The sequence below is a fragment of the Anolis sagrei genome, chromosome 1 (genome assembly GCF_037176765.1).
Source record: "Anolis sagrei isolate rAnoSag1 chromosome 1, rAnoSag1.mat, whole genome shotgun sequence".
In the NCBI taxonomy this organism is placed as follows: domain Eukaryota; kingdom Metazoa; phylum Chordata; class Lepidosauria; order Squamata; family Dactyloidae; genus Anolis; species Anolis sagrei.
Genome location: NC_090021.1, coordinates 242577897 through 242597490, shown reverse-complemented (window position 1 = coordinate 242597490; position 19594 = coordinate 242577897). Strand labels below are relative to the sequence as shown.

Below are 19594 nucleotides of genomic sequence, written 5' to 3'. Positions count from 1 at the left end.
AAATATATTGTCTACTGGTCACAGCTACCAGTCATTCAATATTTTGCTTCAACAATTATTTTATGAGCTTTCTGAGATTCCTGGATTTGTATTTAAGGTTACAAAAGTATAATATCAGAAAAACTTACATTTGCCCATTCACCACAACCAGTGTTTCAGTGAGATAGATGGTAACATCCTTAACTGTGACAAGGACATATTGGATGTCAGGATGCCCTTGTTCATTCAGTTCACGCTGGATATGGACAGAGAACTCCTTGTAGGACTCTCTGCAATCAGAAACAAAATTGTATTCACAGACACCAGGAAACTGGTAGAAATCGCCATCAAACGTTTTGAAGTGGTTGTTCCCCCAGGTACTGCAGACGTATTGGCCATGGTTAGGATTTCTTCCTGGAATGAAAAAGAATGCCAAAGTAACCTTTAAGTGCAATCATGGGGTCAAAAAGCAAAAGAATGATGCTTATGCAATTCAGTAAAAATTAAGATCTTTTTCCAGAGAAGAGGTCACCTCTAACAAATGTTCTATTGAAATGTCGGTATTTTGCTGTTAAAACTTTTGATTGCAAAATCTCAAGTGATAAGTAAGCTCACACTATTTAAAAAATTCCATTACATCTATTCAGACTTCAGATGAAGCAACATCATCACTGTAAAACCATGAAACAGTGATACTTTTAGGCAGGATGTGTTGCCTCTCAGGAAAGTCATTGTGATATTTCTGTAACTACCAAGATGGCAAAGGGCGAGGCAAACATTTGCTAAAGCATTTTAGGTCCAGTTGCCATCACCCACCTAGGATTTTCCACATATAATGAGTTCACCACACCACATATGCCACATAATCAAATAATAGAGCCACTTAGCTTTACTTTCCAAAGGAAGGGGGTTCTGCTCCATTTTACATTTGAATTTGAATAGAGAATTCAGAATTTCAGAATGTCTGAATGATACATGCAAACAATCAAATAAAACATATTTATCTACCTAGTTCCTATAATTTGAGACTAAATTCTCTGTATCTTAACATGGCTAGCATATTAGTTCAGGTAATCCAAAGCAGAAGCATCCAATGTTCACTACACAACAATAGTCATATTCTTAAAAGCCCTTGTAGTAAGTTGAGTAAATAAAAGAATAAGCTTTTGAGCACATGGCAGCAGCTAATGGATGTTCCTCAGGTTCTCTACTGGACAGCTGCCCAGCATCACCTGTAAAAGTCTTACCTGTTTTAATTTGACTTGCATAGCAGACAGCCAGCCATAGTAGCAAAAGGCTGGTTAGCCTTAGCCCCATGGTGGCTAAGAGGGAAGGACAGAAACCCTTGGGCAACCTTCCTTTATATAATGCCCCTTTATGCCATTCGTATCATTGGAGGGAAGGGGATGAAAGGTGGAGAGAAGAAGGAGGGGTCAACATGGGTGCAATGTTTGCAAAGATTAGAAAGTAAACAGAGCTGAAATTTTATTTGTAATTCCTTTAGTCTACCATTCAGGAAATGATATGATATTGATTCAGTTATCATGCAATTGTCTCTTTTTACTGCAATTTTACTTCGCCCTAAAGATGCTATTTGTCCCAGAGTCACACCCAATTTTAATTTGAAGTACCTCACAGCCTGAATTCCCATAGGACAGGTAGGTGGTGGCTAGCTGTGTTAACTCTGTTGCAGCAAAAACTATGAAAAACCTTATGTGCCTTCTTGAAATCACATTTTCAGTCATCACCCTATATGAAGTAGTGGTTTGAACTTTGGTGTACAACTCTGTAAAACAGGTTTTGAAGCCCCACTGATCCATAAAAACTCTCTCGGTGATGTGGACAAATCAGACACACGTAGCCTCAGAAAGCCCTGTGATAAGTCATATGTTGGAAACAACTTGGAGGCACACAACAACAACAACACCTTGTTAATTTTATAGTATCACAGGATTCTTTGTGGTCATACCTGCAGAAAGTAGTTGAAGTGTTTTGTTTTTTTCACCCGGCTTGCTTAAAGTACTTACTGCCCTTAAAATTCTGAAAACAAATAATCATTCATTGCTTGTAGTAATTAAATTATTGATACTGTTATTGCTTATGAGAGTTCTATGACCCAAAGGAGAGACAGAGCTAGGAAATATTATTGGACTATAGCTCCTGGAATCTCAAAGCAAGTCAAACTATTGGCCTTCATAACTAATTTGGCAGTTTAAGGTGAGTTTAGGGGGGTTAATTCCTCAGATATTTTTGTAGCTACATTTATATAGGATGAATGTCATGCAGGTTGCTAACCTATGTTTATATCTCAGTATTTCTCTGATGAACTCAAGACAGTGTACATGGTCCTACTACTACAACTACAACTCCTTTCTTTTCTTTTATCCACACAACAACCATGAGGTGTAGTTTAGGCCTTTATCACAAAATGCAGGCAAAGCAGCATTGCAGCTGGACCAGTAATGTTCCTATCTCTAGCTATTAACAGGTAACACCTGTCAACAACTCCAAATCCTTCAATATTCCTATCTGCCTACTTTGGAGCAATTGGCCCATTTGACTTCTGTGAGATCAGAAAAAAATCATGAGAACCACTACTCCTCTAAATGTTCCTCCAGCAACAGCAAGAATATCGCTGTGGGTAGCAATCTCAGGCAAGTCCAACTGGGTGGACCCTTATGAAGGTCTTCCTCCAGGGCCAAACCAAGAATGAGCCACTTGGAAGTCCCTGAACAGACTCAGAAGAAGAGTTGGCAGATCGAAAGACAACCTGGAAAAATGGCACTACATAGAAGAATCCTCCACCTTGTGTGACTACGGAGCTGAACAAACAACTCTGCACCTGTATGCTTGCCCACAATGCCCTGCCTCATGCACAGAAGAAGAACTGCAATGCTTTTTACATGAAATAAATACATACATACATACATACATACATACATACATACATAAAGGGTTAGGATTCTTCTCTTCTCCCCTCTTCTCCTGACTCTTTCTATGCTGGCTATCTTATAAATAGCAGGTTGGCGTGATGAAGTTCTATTGTTAATAGAGCATGTGTGGCTGGAAAGCAACTAATCAGTTTCATGTTCCATGTGCTAGAACCTGGATCGAAGAGAAAAAGAAGGAAAGTGAATGTTGTGTTACGTAAAGGTATTTTAGAGATTAGCACGGGAGCCCCCGGTGACACAATGGGTTAAATCCATTGGACTGAAGACCAACAGGTCACCTGTTTGAATCCAGGGAGAGAGCAGATGAGCTCCCTCTATCAGCTCCAACTCCCCATTGCCGGGACATGAGAGAAGGCTCCCACAAGAATGATAAGACATCAAAACATCTGGGCGTCCCCTGGGCAACGTTCTTGCAAATGGCCAATTCTCTCACACCAGAAGCCACTTGCAGTTTCTCATGTTGCTCCTGACACACATAAAAAGAGAGAAACAAGAAACTTCTGGGGCACAACAATATGCTGCCCTCTATATACTATAAGTATCTGTCTCCATAGATGTAACAATCTCCAAAGCTTTCTTCTGTCATAAGGAAATTATATTGGATAGCTGTTCTGGGGATTTCTCACTACTCAAGGAAATAAGGAGCACAAAGTCAGGCATTTAGTGGCAGCTAATATTTGTACTACTGCATATTTTATTGTGACATTTCTGCAAACAATTAAATAAGCACACTTCACAGAGTACTCAAAAATATCCATAGTTTTTTTTTATTAAGGGCTGCTATTTCTATTATTGTACAAAAAGGATGCTTGCATTGTGTAAGCAATCTATTATGCAGACTGAATTGAGATAAGGAGAAATATGCAATGATAACAGAGATTTGTGAATGGATTTAAATGAGCTAACATATTTAAGTAAGAAGTCTTATCTCCCATGTCTTTTTACCCTCATGAATACAATATATTAGAGGCTTGATGGAAAGAAATAATTAACATTTTAATCAATTAACATTCCTCAACTTTCTGAGCACTTTCATTAAATAAGCAACTAACCAAAATAATTTTACATGCACTCAAATACCATTAAAATCAATCTATTCTAAATATGAATAACTGAATAAGCATAGGCTACAACCCAGAACAATCTGGGTTTCTTGAGGGTGGAGACCAGCAGAATTTGTCCCAGTATTACATTTATATATTTTTTTCCATTTAATGTTATTTATTTATTTATTTATTTATTTAAAACTTTTATATCCCGATCTTCTCTACCTCCGCAGAGGGACTCAGACTGGCTCACAGCAAGGATTCAATGCTAATAATACAGTCTAAAACATCATAAAACAGAAAGATGAAAATACATATAGAATAAAATACATACAAGCCAAATCGCCAAGATAAAATAATATCCAACTCAGTCCACATATGTGGTCGATAACTTTGGTCTGTAGCCAGTCTCATCAATTATTCTGGGAATGCTTCATTCCATAGCCAAGTTTTCATTAGCCTCCTGAAGGTCAGGAGGGAGGGGCAGATCTGATTTCAATCGGGAGAGAGTTCCATAGCCAAGGGGCCACCACAGAAAAGGCCCTGTCTCTCATTTCCACCAGACGTGATTGCAAAAGTGGCGGGCCCACCAGAAGATCTTAAGAGCCTTGAGGGTTCATAGGGGAGAATACGTTCAGACAATAAACTGGGCCAGAACCGTATAGAGTTTTGTAGGTTAAAACCAGCACTTTGAATTGTGCTCGGAAGCTAATTGGCAGCCAGTGGAGCTGCCGCAACAAAGGAGTTGTGCGCTCCCTGTACCCTGCTCTGGTCAATAACCTGGCTGCTGAGCGTTGAACTAATTGCAGCTTCCGGGCAGTCTTCAGAGGCAACCCCACGTAGAGTGTGTTGCAGTAGTCTATACGGGATGCAACCAGAGCATGGACCACCGTGGCCAAGTCATGTTGTTAGAGATGCCAAACTCTCTCAGCCTCAAAAGAAGGCAGTGGCAAATCTCCTCTAAATAAATCTTGCCCAACACACAAAAAGCCTTATGACAGGGTTGTCATAAGTGACAGTCATCTTGAAGGCATGTTAACAATAACAACAAAGAAAATCAAGCAGAAGACCTGAAAGGGGTTTTCTGTCCATTGCCTTGGGTTTCCTTGGCTGCATGCCATATAGACCATGGAAAAAATAAGGACATTGCCCAGGAGGACTTTGGCATTATTACTGAGACATTTTTGAGATGCTGGTATCTTGTGTCAAGACTTCTCAAATAGGGCACAGTTTTCTTTTCCTTTCTAAACCCAGGTTTTATTATTTGCATTGTAACATGCAGAGAAGGGTGCTTTCTTTTTAATTACTGCAGCTCCTGTGTACATAACTCTGTTTATAGGTTACGGGCATAGCCACAGAGGGTGTGGAAGACAGGCAACGTAAAAAATCTAATAAACCAAGCTATGTTTAGTTTATATCCATGCTTCGCAGCTGCTTTGTGTGACATCTTCCGAGGTATATTTGATTATTATTAATGCCTGAATCATAGGAAAATCCGTCACAGGTAAACAATAAACTAAAAAAGAACTTTTCCTTATTTGAGGAAACATAATGAGCTGATAAGCAAGAATTGAATAAACTCAATTACGTGCATATGCATGTCTGTGTGCATTGTTGCGTATATGTGTGCATGCAATTTGAGCAACTAATTATGACGTTATAACATTTTCTTGGATATATGTGTTGGTTCTCTCATTAGAAGCGTCTAGGTTAGTATAATGGTTTGAATATTGGTCTAGAGCTCTAGGACACTGGAGTTTGAATCCTAGCTCGGGCATACAATCCAGTATACTGGACAGGTAACATTCTTATAGGCCATATCTATATGAATACTCACCCTGAAGTCAGAGCTGGCAGCGTTCACAGCATACAATGACTTCTGACAAGAATCCAGATCATTTATCCCTCAATCCAAACTTATTCCATGATAAGCAAAGTTGGGGGATATTCCATACTTTGCAAGAAACTGCGCTTGGGGTGTGTAGCTGTTTGGACAGCTTGTTCAGGTCCATTTCAATGTGAGCCACATGCACATACTGCCACCATCACCCTTTCCCTGTGCAGATCAGGAAGTTATGACCTCCACAGCCATTACAAGTGATGGCCAGGCTTTCCCAGAGCTGCTGACCAGTGAGAACAGGCACGTGTGTTATGAAGACAAAGGGGTGGACAAGCAAGAGGATATGACAGACCATGTGGAGATATGGTCCCAGCTTCAGCAGATACATGCTAGATTTGGGGCAACTCCAGGGCATAAATGCCCTGGAAAAACCTACCTCATGTAGCCTTAGAAAAAAGCAATAGCAAACCACCTCTGAATAAACTTTGCTGAGAAAACTCTCTAATAGAGTCACCATACGTCAGTTTAAAGACGCACAACATGGGAGCCCATCCAGACTGGCCCATATCCTAGGACCTGTCTAGGTTTTTACTGGAGGTGTCCAAACAACTCCTCCAGTAAAAACAAATTACTTTGGAACAAACCAGGATTTCCTTGGTTTGCCCAATCCATACAGTCATCTCAGTTTTTTAGGCTCCTGAAGCCTGAAAGACCAAGAGGACACCCACCTCTCCCCCCCCCCAAGTCCCCAATTTACCCCTAAAAATAAAGTAAAAGATACCTGGCCATCATAAGTTGTCTCCTCGCAAGGAAATGATGGGGGGTATGAAGGGGGGGTGAGGAGGGACCTAGGGTTTTTTTTGGAGGGGACAACACAAATCTGCAACAAAACAGCAGCCACAATCATGTGCAGTAACATTTAAGGGTTGACATTCTTGCTCAGTCATGAAAACCCACCTCAAGCAAGTCGCACACTCTGCTTTAGAGGAAGGCAATAGCAAACCTTTTATGAGGAAATCTTGCCCAGAAAACCCTATGACAGGGTCTACATAAGTCTGGATTGACTTGAAAGCACATTAAAACATTCAAAATATGAAAATCAATAAATTATCGATGGGACCTGTCTGGAGCCAATTCCCAAACTTTACTTCTTTCAGACCAAGTCCAACAGATGAATGGGAATAATTGAACCTTGGAATGAACCCACTGTGTGATGTGTGCTTATCTACCAATGTGGCTGACCATGGAGAAAGAGAAGGAAATGTAGCTAGAATGAGTATTTAGGCAATTCTGACCAATGGAAAATCAGATGCATGGCTACAAAGAACAACAGAAAGTTGTGGGAATAGAGGAACAGCAAAGACTGGATAGGAGAAATAGCAAAACTTGGAAAAAATAGCAAAGTAGAAACTCTTCTGATGACATGATGAGAAGGGTTGAGTATTGAAATTAAGTATAGCGGATCTGTGTGGATCAAAAGTGTGAGGCAGATCTGGATGATTGATTGAATAAGATGCCTAAGGGTGCTTCTATACAGGCTTAAAATCCTTTGGCGTGGATTTTAGTCCCCATTTACCCACCCAAACCCTGGGCTTTCTGGGAGGGAGCTACATGCCATCCAGAGTGAAATCAGAATGGCATGTAGCCAGCCCAAAGCCCCCCCCCCCCATCTACCACCTAAAAATTACTGAAAAGGTCTCTGGCCACCATTAATACTCCTCTCATGTCCTCTCACCACAAGAAAATGACACCTGAGGAGATGGGAGGGGTGAAGAGGAAAATCCCTCCTCCCCTTCCCACCCCTGCCCCGTCTTTTCACTTCCCACACCATGAGGACATTTTCTTGCACAAGGAGAACACAAAGGAGAATTAGTGGTGGCCAGAGACCTTTTTAGTAAGTTTAGGGATCAATTTGGAGCTTCAGGGAGGGGGTGGGTGCCATCCCACTCCTCCGGGTTTTTCAAAGCCCAAAGAAGCAAGATGGCTGTGGAGACTCTCTTTTGCAGTCCCAGGAAGGCCCAGCTCTAATAAGATATTTAATTAATTCAGAACAAACCAAATAAACCTTGTTTTTTCTGAATCAATTCATTTTTATCAGAGGCATCATTTGAATGCCTCTGGTAAAAACTGAGACAGGTCCCATATTTTGGGACTGTCTGGATGGACTCTGAGGGGACTATGACACTACACTGTTGAAGTGTTGCGATCACACTCTAAGTCCTATGGCTGCCTCCCATAGAATCATGGGATTTGCCATTTTGAGAGGTTAAAATTCTCAGGTCTCACTAAACTACAAACTTCAGAATTCCACAGGAGGTAGTCATAGGATTTAAGGTGGGATGACAAAGCAATTGCCCATTTGATTGTTGTTGTTTTTGTTGTTATTTTACTGACACAAAAACACAGTATGACACAGCAAACGAGATATTTATGCTGGATTTCATATCACAAAATCACAAGTCGAACACTTCCCAAGCATTTAGGACTGTGTGATGTATTTTCAAATGATGTGCACAGATCCAAGTAAGGTGGCCTTTCCCAGTTGACAGATCATGATTTTGTCAATGTTTATTGTTTTCAAATGCCGGCTGAGATCTTTTGACATGGCATCCAGTGTTCCGATTACCACTGGGACCACCTGCACCGGTTTATGTCTTTGCAGTTTGATTTTGAGGTCCTGATAACGGCTGAGTTTTTCCTGTTGTTTTTCGTCAATTCAACTGTCACCCGGTATGGTGACATCAATAATGCAAACGTTTTTCTTTTCCAGAGTTGTGATGTCTGGTGTATTGTGTTCCACAAGTTTGCCAGTCTGGATTCAAAAGTCCCATAGTATTTTTGCGTGTTCATTTTCCGTAATAATAGCAAACGAGGTATATATGCTGGATTTCATATCACAAAATCACAAGTCAAACAATTCCCAAGCATCTAGGACTGTGTGATGCATTTTCGAATGATGTGCACAGATCCAAGTAAGGTGGCCTTTTGTAGTTGACAGATTGTGATTTAGTCAATGTTTATTATTATTATTATTATTATTATTATTTCCTGCCTCTTCTTACAGTTTGTGGTGGGGCAAAACATAACTAAAATGCACCATATCAGTCAAGGATAATCCTTGAAAATAAAATATGCCCTAAGATCCGTGAGTGGCAGGGTTAACTTCAGAATTGTTTGCACAGAAAATAGCTAGTCTACTCAGACAGACAAGAGTCTGGATACTTAAGTATTCATCAGTGGTAAAGTAGTTGGAAATGCATCTACCCTCCCAGATGGACTAAAGGTGACATATCATAATGCAAAGCAGAGCAATATGAGCATTGTGAAACAAAATCTGGATTTTTTTTTATACATGGAAGTTGGGGTAATCATGTATCACCCAATGGAGGAAACCTCACCCAAAAATATAAAATATTAACAGATTCTTGTCATGCTAAAGAACATATTATCATTAGTAATGTTTTATTAAAATGTTTCACCTGTAATTTGGGAAGATTGACACTTTTCTGAGAAGCAATTCATCTTATTTGCACTGAAAGACCTGTCAATCATATACAGAGAGTACACACAGAGATTAGAAATTAAATGAAAGAAACCAGAATATCTTCTCAATCACATTGGCTCGACTCCATCATCTAGTAAAGTGCTCTTAGTCCTTACTGATTAGAATGGAGTGTATAACAGGACATTGGATAAAGTCTTGGCTATGTTCCAGAGTTTAATAATCATGGGATTTCATTGAAAATTGTAGTAAGCAGCCTGCTTTGAATATAAGTGGCTTTCTTCCAGGGGGCATAAATACCCTAAAGGGGCCACATCCCTTCTGATCTTTAAAGCTAATCAGGATCAGCCCTGGCTAGTACTTAGATGGGAGACTGCCAAAGAATATCAAGTACTATATGCTACATTTCAGAGGAGGGAAATGAAAAATCATCTCTGAGTATTCCTTGCAGTTGCAACAAGATGGCAGGTGAATTGAGGGCCAATACTCTCTCTCTCTCTCTCTCTCTCTATCTATCTATCTATCTATATATATATATATATATATAAGATATACACATACACAAACACAACACTTACAATTTCCACCACCACCACGAGGATTATCTTCTTGGAGACCATCCTTCTAGATTTACATACTGTATAACATTTGTATTCTATTTCTTATGGTCTGATCTCTAGACTTATTCATAATATAATTCTTGACCTGGTTCCATCTTCCTTCAACTTCTTGCATTCTATTTTCATTACATTTTGAATCATTTAATTTTACACCATAATGTCAAATTCTATTTGGTCCACCATATACTGATACAATCTATTTACTGTCCACTTTGATTTGTCTTTCTATCCTAATACTATCACTGCTTGTATACAGACAATTACTGCTTCCTTTATTTCCCTGTAATTTCCCATTCCCTCTCTTTGTACTAAGACTGCCATTTCCTTTGTTATAACCCAATCAGTCCCTATTATTTGGTTTGACACATTTTGTATTGTCTGCCAAAAATATTATACCTGTTCACATTCCCACATCATATGCATAAACCGCCCCTTCTGTTGACATCCATGCCAGCCCTTACTGCTCCCATTTTTATAACAGTGCGCTAATTGACAGGATGTATGATGTCACTTATGTAATATTTTCTTCCTCATTTCTCTTACTCGTATATTCCTGTCATCCCTATTGTCTCTACCACTTGTTTCATACCTTGTTCTATAATTTGTAATTCCACCTCCCACATACTTTTCAAGTCCTGTATTGTACAGGAGGGCCCATACTCATACTCACTTCCCTTTCCAGGATTGGTATATGCCAAGGCTGTAAATGTGCACAATCAGGATTTTTTTTCTACAGTGAGTTAAGCGAACATACACAAGCTATAGCATATATATTGTGGGAAGTTATTTTGGCTTATTACTTGCCTCTTTAGGGAATGAGTTTTCCCTCCTAGAATTATCAAGTTGGGAAGCACCATCCACAGCTCAGAAATTCCTAAGAATTCCTAAGAAGTGACCACACCAACTCATGGTATCAAGTTGTTGTTGTTGTTGTTGTTGATGATGATGATGATGCATACCTTCAAGTCATTTCTCCCATATAGCGATCCCAAGGTCCTATCACGGGGTTTTCATGGCATGGTTTTTTCCGAGTGGGTTTGCCATTGCTTTCCTCTGGGGCTGAGACAAGGATCAAGATTATTGTGATCTTAAAGACCTGCACAGGTTGCTGATTGCTTTCCACATCAATTCAATGTGTTTGTTTTAGCTTTCAAAATCCTGGCTGTTTAGCCTTCTAATGGGCCATCATCTGTCTCGTTATGAACTTGTCTATGTTAAGATCTACAAGAGAGGCCTTGAGAAAAATACCGTTGCCCATGAAGACCCACTTCAAAAGCATATGGGAGAGAGTTTCCTCCTGTGCGGCTTCCAGATTGGAGACTGCCTCCTCCTCAGAGAACAACTATGACTGTTTTGAGAGAAGATAAGAAGATACACTGAGCAATCGTAGAGACCAGATTGTTGGGGTGTTGGATTAATGACCTCATAAGGGGGGGGTGAATTCAGCAGCATGCTCCACTTTGCCTTCCCCTGAAGTACAGAGCCTGCTGTCTCCCATTCCATGATGCACAGCTACTTCCAGCAGGGATCCATGCTTAAAGGGAAGGTGATGTGGAACCTGCTGTTATGGTGGCAACACAGGAGGCCTCCCATGTTGCATCAGGTATGATACTGGTCTGACGAGGGTGAAAAAGTTCTGCGTCATGAGAATATGTCTGACTTCAACAGATATTGCAATAGCAATTGCAACAACAGCAAGACTGGTGAGCAAAAGAATATGGGTAACATTTCTTGATACCCATTTAATGGCTTTATTAAACCATTCACATAAGTAATTTCCTTGAAGGAAATGTTTGCTGCCAGGTAACATTTTGATTGCATTTAGAAATGTACACATTGTTATTGCAGTATTGGTATTTCCTGAAGTTATTTTTTCTGCTGCTATCACAGTTAACAAATACAAGTTAGTGATTGAATGTATAAATTGAGATAAGACTAGGTATGCAGGCCATTTTAAAATTGCTGTCTTTTAACATGGAATTTGTATTTCACAACCAAGATTAATACACAAGGAAATGAAAGGGAAGAACATTAAAGTTCAAGATGACCAGTTAAATGAAAAGGACAATTCTCTGACTACAGTCCTCAGTATTTTGTGGGGAAAGTATCGAGATCAGTTGGCTCACTGCCTGTGGTCCTGTGTGCATCTAAGGGACCTTTGTGGAGATATATCTTTATTCTCTAAGTTATCTGTGTTCTAGATTTAGTATGGTAAGACACTTTGAATCTGCTGAGAATCACTATATTACAGTAATAATAATTTATTTATTTGACTAGTCACAAATAAATAAACTAAACACAAATAAAATGCAAGGCAAAAAGGAGAGGATGGCAGCTAACCTTCTATTTACAATCAGTCTTATTGTCCTTCTTTCAGGAAATGTGCTCTTTTCTTGATAGCTTTCAGAATACAAAAAGGCTTACTCTGATTATGGTAGATCTTTCTTGTCCTTGCAAAAAGAATGTCAGAAGATCATTTTTGTTGGGGGATCTGCAGTTTGGATAATACTGGATATAAATATCTGTATCGCATATCAGCATATGCTGGATAGTCAATTAAGAAATGTTCAATATCTTCCACTGTGTACAAACAAGATACACAGAATCTCTCACTTCTTCCCGTACACAGAATCTCTCACTTCTTGGGATGTTACAGTAATGCCTGGTTTGCATCATAATACCGGGTTGTTCAAACCTAGCCCTAGTATATATTCCTAAGGGTAACAGAAGTGGTATAGTCAGATAGTGTTCTAAATGAACATTTCTTTTGTGGGAAGCTATGGAATATGGAATAAAAGCCAGAATCTGGCCAAGATAGTCATCCACCTTATTATTATTGTGGATGGCCATGGTAATGCCTTACTACATTTTCATAACAAATTCATCTGCACAAGACTCAACCACAAATCTTGTATAATTCATGTAGTGATAGAGAGATGCTATCATTCAAATGTTAAGAGTTGATCCAGATTAATATACTAAGTAATCATCAATACCTATCATTTGAGGAGAAGATATACTTATTAAACAATTGAATGACCCACAAGGAGGGAAATACATTTCCAGATGGATTTATATTCTTGAAATTGATTGACCTGCATGGGCAAATTGTGCTTATGAAGCAGCACTAAAACTAGACCCACCATCTAGTGTCAGCTAAAAAACCATGGAGTGCAGAGGGCTTGAGTGTCTTTTATCTTAAAGGCTGAAAACATGAGCTCCACCAGCTTTCATAGTAACACAACCAAATATCCACTTTAGACAGAACAAGAGGGGGAGTGCATTGACAGACGCACAGGAAGTAGAATTAATGCAATAGTGAGCCTCAAGGAAAGCAGATTACAGGATCCCTGTATGTGCAACATTGTGAATATACAACAGAGATTCTTTATTGATTGCATGGAGAGTTTTCTTGACATAAGAATGAGAACTGAGAATTGGGTTCAACCAAAAATGAACAAATTCTACATAGGTTATTTACTAATGTTTGTCAATCAAAGTAATGGCTCGTAACCTGATTCTTTCACCCACCCATGAACCCACTCTCCATCCTATTTTGCTGGGCATCAGCTGCACCAAGAGAACAAGTTCTATTCTGCTGGCAATGATGAAGCAGGTGGATGGTGTTTCCTGCTGACAAGTGAAGCTGTGACAATCAGAAACAGAACCCTGAACCTCACTTCCATGTTGCAGCCTTGCTCACTGATGGGATGTGGATGAAAACACTAGGCACCCATCTCTAATCATCATCAGAATGGGTCTCCTTCTGTTGGTGTAGCAAAGTAGGTTAAGGAAGCAGTTAAAACCATCACAAAAGTGTCACAATCATGATTATGGTGAGATCATGAATACGGATCAATTATGGATTCATAATTATAATGCTGAATTCTCGCAAATGTATTATTATTGTTTTGGGTCATTCTCAGATTCTTTCTGTTGATAAGGAAATTTGGAAATTGTCAAACATTCTCATAGCCATCTTTAGTCTCCTTTAGAAAGAGAAAGCAAAATATAAATACTATAATAATGATCACAAATTAGCCAAATACATTTTTTCAATCATGACAGACATGGAGAAAATTAAGGTTATACATTTTTTCACATCACTGTAAAACTAAGGAGCCTATCAGGTGGAAAGGTGATGGCAGCACTTAAAGCCATCTTAATGCCATGATAAATTGAAACTAGAGGGAGGAGAGAAAGCAAAACTGAATTGTTGCCCTTTTAACATGTAAATATGTGGTTTTTATTCCATCAAATTTAGCAGAAATTTGAGCATTTTATAAATCCACACTCATTTTTCATATAGCCCCCCCCCCACCCGCCCGCCCGCCCGCCCGCCCATCCATGCATGCTTTGGAGAGGTCCTGTGTATGCTACAGATGCAAACTGCAGATATTGCTCAGTGCAAATATTTAGAAGCAGGGTGTAAAGCTCTTAAATCTATGAGATCCTTAAAATGGGTAAATCATAATGCCTTAGATGACAATATACCATCTGTGATATTTATTTAAGAACACCTACATTGACATAGGATAGCAGTCTATGAAAACTGCTCTGGTGCTGTTTTCCTTGTGATTGGGAAGAGTAGCAGAATCTCATAGCTGCTGCACAGAGAGAGCTGGTGAATCCATTGGTGTGAGGCAACAATCCTACCCTGGATTTTATGGCTGTTCCTCTCACAGCTGATCTGAATAGAGGCTCTTTCCATGCTGAACCAGCATCCAACACCAAAGGAACTCCCATACAAATTGGAGATATAGTGATAAAATTCAGAGTGGATTCCCTGGCCTTATATCATCCTGCTCCTCCTTAAAAAGTTCCAGGAACCCTTTATTAATGACTTAGATGAAGGGTTAGAAGGCAGGATCATCAAGTTTGCAGACGACACCAAATTGGGAGGGATAGCCAACACTCCAGAGGACAGGAGCAGGATTCAAAACAATCTTGACAGATTAGAGAGATGGGCCAAAACTAACAAAATGAAGTTTAACAGTGACAAATGCAAGATACTCCACTTTGGCAGGAAAAACGAAATGCAAAGATACAGAATGGGGGACGCCTGGCTCGAGAGCAGTACGTGTGAAAAAGATCTTGGAGTCCTCGTGGACAACAAGTTAAACATGAGCCAACAATGTGATGTGGCGGCAAAAAAAGCCAATGGGATTTTGGCCTGCATTAATAGGAGCATAGTTTCTAGATCTAGGGAAGTAATGCTACCCCTCTATTCTGCTCTGGTTAGACCACACCTGGAATATTGTGTCCAATTCTGGGCACCACAATTCAAGAGAGATATTGACATGCTGGAATGTGTCCAGAGGAGGGCGACTAAAATGATCAAGGGTCTGGAGAACAAGCCCTATGAGGAGCAGCTTAAGGAGCTGGGCATGTTTAGCCTGAAGAAGAGAAGGCTGAGAGGAGATATGATAGCCATGTATAAATATGTGAGAGGAAGCCACAAAGAGGAGGGAGCAAGCTTGTTTTCTGCTTCCTTGGAGACTAGGGTGCAGAGCAATGGCTTCAAACTACAAGAGAGGAGATTCCATCTAAACATGAGGAAGAACTTCCTGACTGTGAGAGCCATTCAGCAGTGGAACTCTCTGCCCCGGAGTGTGGTGGAGGCTCCTTCTTTGGAAGCTTTTGAACAGAGGCTAGATAGCCATCTGTCAGGGGTGATTTGAATGCAATATTCCTGCTTCTTGGCAGGGGGTTGGACTGGATGGCCCATGAGGTCTCTTCCAACTCTTTGATTCTATGATTCTAAGATTGAATACAGGCAGTCCCCATATTCAGACATCAGACTTAGAAATGACCTGTAGTTAAGGATGGGGGTGAGACATCAGGAAGTGAGAGAAACCTATCCCTAGGAAAATTCACTCCTGGAAAAGTTATCACAGAAAAAATGCTTCTCAGTTGAAGCATTGTCACCAATACTTGGTTCCACAACAAGCCAAATTTTTCAAAATCTATCACTTGGACAGAAAGTGAGGTGAAATCTTCTGAACAAGGGCACAGACAACAAAACAAACACCACAAAGGTGTTAACCCTTCCCTAGGCTATCCAAAGCATGTGTGTATGTGATATACGTGTGTGTGTGTGTGTGTGTGTGTGTGTGTGGCTGGAGTTACACTTTAAAAATGTACCTGTTCCCACTTACATAAAATTCAACTGAAGAAAAAAAAACCTACAGAACATATCTTGTTCATAACTTGGGGACTGCTTGTAGTGGCAGACCCACCAGCCATTCCTGCCATTGCACTGCTGTAACTAAAACGGTATCAGATGCTTAGCAATTCCATATCACCTGCTATGAAACCATTCTCCATGCCACAGCTCAGTAAAGCTTGTTCATGGAAATTTGGCTTTGTAACAGACATAGGAATTGGAATTCAGTTGGCTTAGTCTTACCTAGAGCAGACCTACGCCCCTTCCACACAGCTATATAAAATCCACATTGAACTGGATTATATGGCAGTGTGGACTCAGATACTCCAGTTCAAACCGATATTGTGGATTATTTTATATGATATTCTGGATTATATGGCAATGCAGAAGAGCCCTCAGTTTGTCATTTGTAGGAAGACTATGCTAAATAAATTCCAGGACCTCTGTGGTGCTATATATGGAATATGTAAAGCTCGTCATAGCATTACTCAAGAAATTAGAAAGAATTTGTGGGTCTGGTCAGAAATTCTTTCTTACTTTAATGGGATCTCTGTTTGGAGAAATGAGCTGAGGATTCAGGATGCCTTAGATGTAGCTTGTTCCATTGTTTTTTGGATGTCAGTTGTCCATGCTTCAGCCCACTCCTTGTGTCCAAGATTTAATATTTTTGGAATAGTTTCCAATCATGGTGGCTGTTTATATTTAGGATGAAGAGTCAACTATCTCCCCTGCCCATATCTAGTGTGATAATATAACCACTGCACAGTTTATGAATTCCTTGTTATCCAGGTCCTCGTGAGTGATGGGTTTGATCAGAGCTTTTAAACAACCATTTCTTTATTATAATATTTTTTCATAGCTAGGAGAAGTTATAAGACCAGTTTGAAATTTTTAAAAAATAGGACTGGGAATGAGTTTTGGTCTTTTTGACCAATCCATCTTTCCCACACTTTGTTATTCTGCGTCCATCTGAGGGGTGGGAGGTTAGCTTCACAGTCCATTCAAGATAGCTTGGCAGTTTGAGACTTTGCTTCCAAGGTTCAGGGGTTCAGGGAACAACACAAATGACTTCAGATTTCACAAGGCACTCAAGAAATTTGTCTTGGAAGTGGACAAAGTGCCTGAAAGGCACAAAACATTATCCCCTGAGATCCTTAAGGGAGTAGGGAGTACTCAGGGCCTTATCACACTAGACTTTAAAGAGCAGGCAAAGAGTATGCATTCCATCTGAAATCATTGTCTTTTTTGAGTGCCTTGTGGGTTAGTGAACTGGTCCTGTTGTCTAAAGGAGATGTGTACAGTATTGTACTTAAGAGATTTAACTCCTTCTTAACAACCAACAGTATTGCAGATCCATACTTCTAAGACAGATCAGAGAAGGATAAGAACAAATGTAACATTGAGACTGTCTTGAAGAGGCTTTATGCCCTATTTGTGCTTGGTAAAGTTATGTACAGGTCAGGAGATCTGAGCTAGGTCTTTATTTTGTCATGCTGACTTTTCACCCCTTACCAGTTTTTGGCTTGTTACCTACAAGGGCTGGCAGTGCTTAGATCTGAAAGGGACTAAATTTGGGACCCACTTGTTTTGAATTGGTCTTTTTCCATGACTTTCACCATAAGTCTGGGTGTGAGATCATTCCAGAACATTGGGTGCTGCAGGTCCTTGAAATGTGAGTGATATGCCCAACCTCTTATATGGTTCTGTTAACTAATATTGTTGCCTTTCCAAACTCTAGGTTTTGTTTGGAGAGGTGCCAGGTCCTGGTTTGTGATTGGTCAACAAATTTCCCCGAGGAAATTTGACCTTAAGAAGTGGGCTGAAACATTATATTGCCTATTTTGAATTCTGTCTACTGCTACTCAGGGTCGGTACTAGAATTCACAAAGTGTTTTCCATCTAACTAGACTGAAGACTGGAAAGCTTGTTACTTGCTATCAAGAAGTAAAGAAGAGTGGTTTTATTACAGAAGTTTTATGATTCTAGGTAAACAGGTGGAGTAAGAATGCTATCCTGTGTCAATCCCTAGCGACTCTCTGAAAGGAACAAACAATAAATGTTCAGGATCTGGTTGCAAAAACCGACAACAGCTGCTTACCTTAGCTGATAAAAATTTAGCCATCTTTATGATATAATCTGGGTGTGTGCTGCAGATAAAACACAAAAAAATTCATGAGGTTTTTCTCAATTTATGACAAGTTCCTGCTGTGAATGAACTAAGCTCCGGTTGGAAAGTCTTTATTTGAACTGGCTAAGTTTTTGTCCAGAAAGCAACCAGGTTGAAGCTACAGCTTAAAATACCACCCATTCATCATTACATAACAACCCTTTACCCTCCTTTGTTTCTATGAGCAAGTTTTAACTGATTCTAGTGGTGACTAGTTGCCTCTTTCTCCATGGGTCGTATAGGGGCAGTCACTGGAAATGCTGTTCTTGTCCAATCTATGACTATCAGATTCCTATAACCCAGATATTGAGAACTTTCCAGAATTTTAGGTACTCCAAATATCTGCATTAATAAGAAAGGTTTATCACATCCTTATTGAGTTGTTACAAGATTTTTTTTATGTCAGAAATGAATGGAGAAACTGCAAGTCGCTTCTGGTGTGAGAGAATTGGCCGTCTGTAGGAATGTTGCCCAGTGGATGCCTGGATGTTTTGATATTTTACCATCCTTGTGGGAGGCTTCTCTCATGACCCCACATGGGGAGCTGGAGCTAACAGAGGGAGTTCATCCACTCTCTCCCCGGATTTGAACCTACAACCTGTCGGTCTTCAGTCCTACCAGCAAAAGGGTTTACCCCATTGCACCAGCAGGGGCTCCTATGATGATACAAAACTAGAAAAGGTAGCTAGCTATCACATTGGAAAGAAAGAGCAGAATTCAAAAGATTGTTGAGTATTCCAAATTAAGAGCATTCCAACTTAAGAGCATTCCAACTTAAGAGCATTCCAACTTAAGAGCATTCCAACTTAAGAGCTCAGGTTTTGCTTTGACAGAAGAGCAGCATTTTCATTTAAGATCAAGCACCAGAGTGAGCACTAGCGGAGAGTACAGGGCTTTAGGGCTTCAAGGGAGCAGCCACCATGCCTTGTGCCTCTGTGCCTTGTGCATGCTCTTGTACACTTTGGGAGATTGCTACCTGTTTTGACCTTGTTCACTTAAAGAAACTTTGGGTTAGTTGATTTTGTGCGGTTGTTATTCCTGATATGGCTTCATGAAGAGAAAGGAAGAGAGAAAGCAAGAAAAGGAGGGAGGCTAGAATGAGTACAGTATGAAGAAAATGATGCCTCTGCCTCTTCACTTTGTACTTTGTGCTTTCCTGCCAAAACCTTGTGCTTCTACTATTTTAAAGTTGATCTTTCTTTCTTTATTGTTCCATTTGAATGTGTTGATTTTGACTTGCTGTTAACACTGGCCAACACACATTTTGTTGCTTCAAATGTGCTTCCTTGCAATAACTTTGTGCTTCTACCATTTTAAAGTTGA

General features: G+C 39.9%; 1 protein-coding gene across 1 annotated transcript in view; it reads right to left on the bottom strand.

The window, feature by feature from the left end:
• The window catches only part of MUC2 (mucin 2, oligomeric mucus/gel-forming), a 78592-nt gene extending 77296 nt beyond the window's left edge, over nucleotides 1-1296 (bottom strand). The window contains exons 1-2 of the mRNA XM_067466526.1: nucleotides 1227-1296; nucleotides 129-393 (exon numbers count right to left, since the gene is read on the bottom strand). Of these exons, the coding sequence (XP_067322627.1) occupies nucleotides 129-393; nucleotides 1227-1296 (335 nt within the window). The remainder of the gene's footprint in view (nucleotides 1-128; nucleotides 394-1226) is intronic.
• Nucleotides 1297-19594: the final 18298 nt, after the last annotated feature.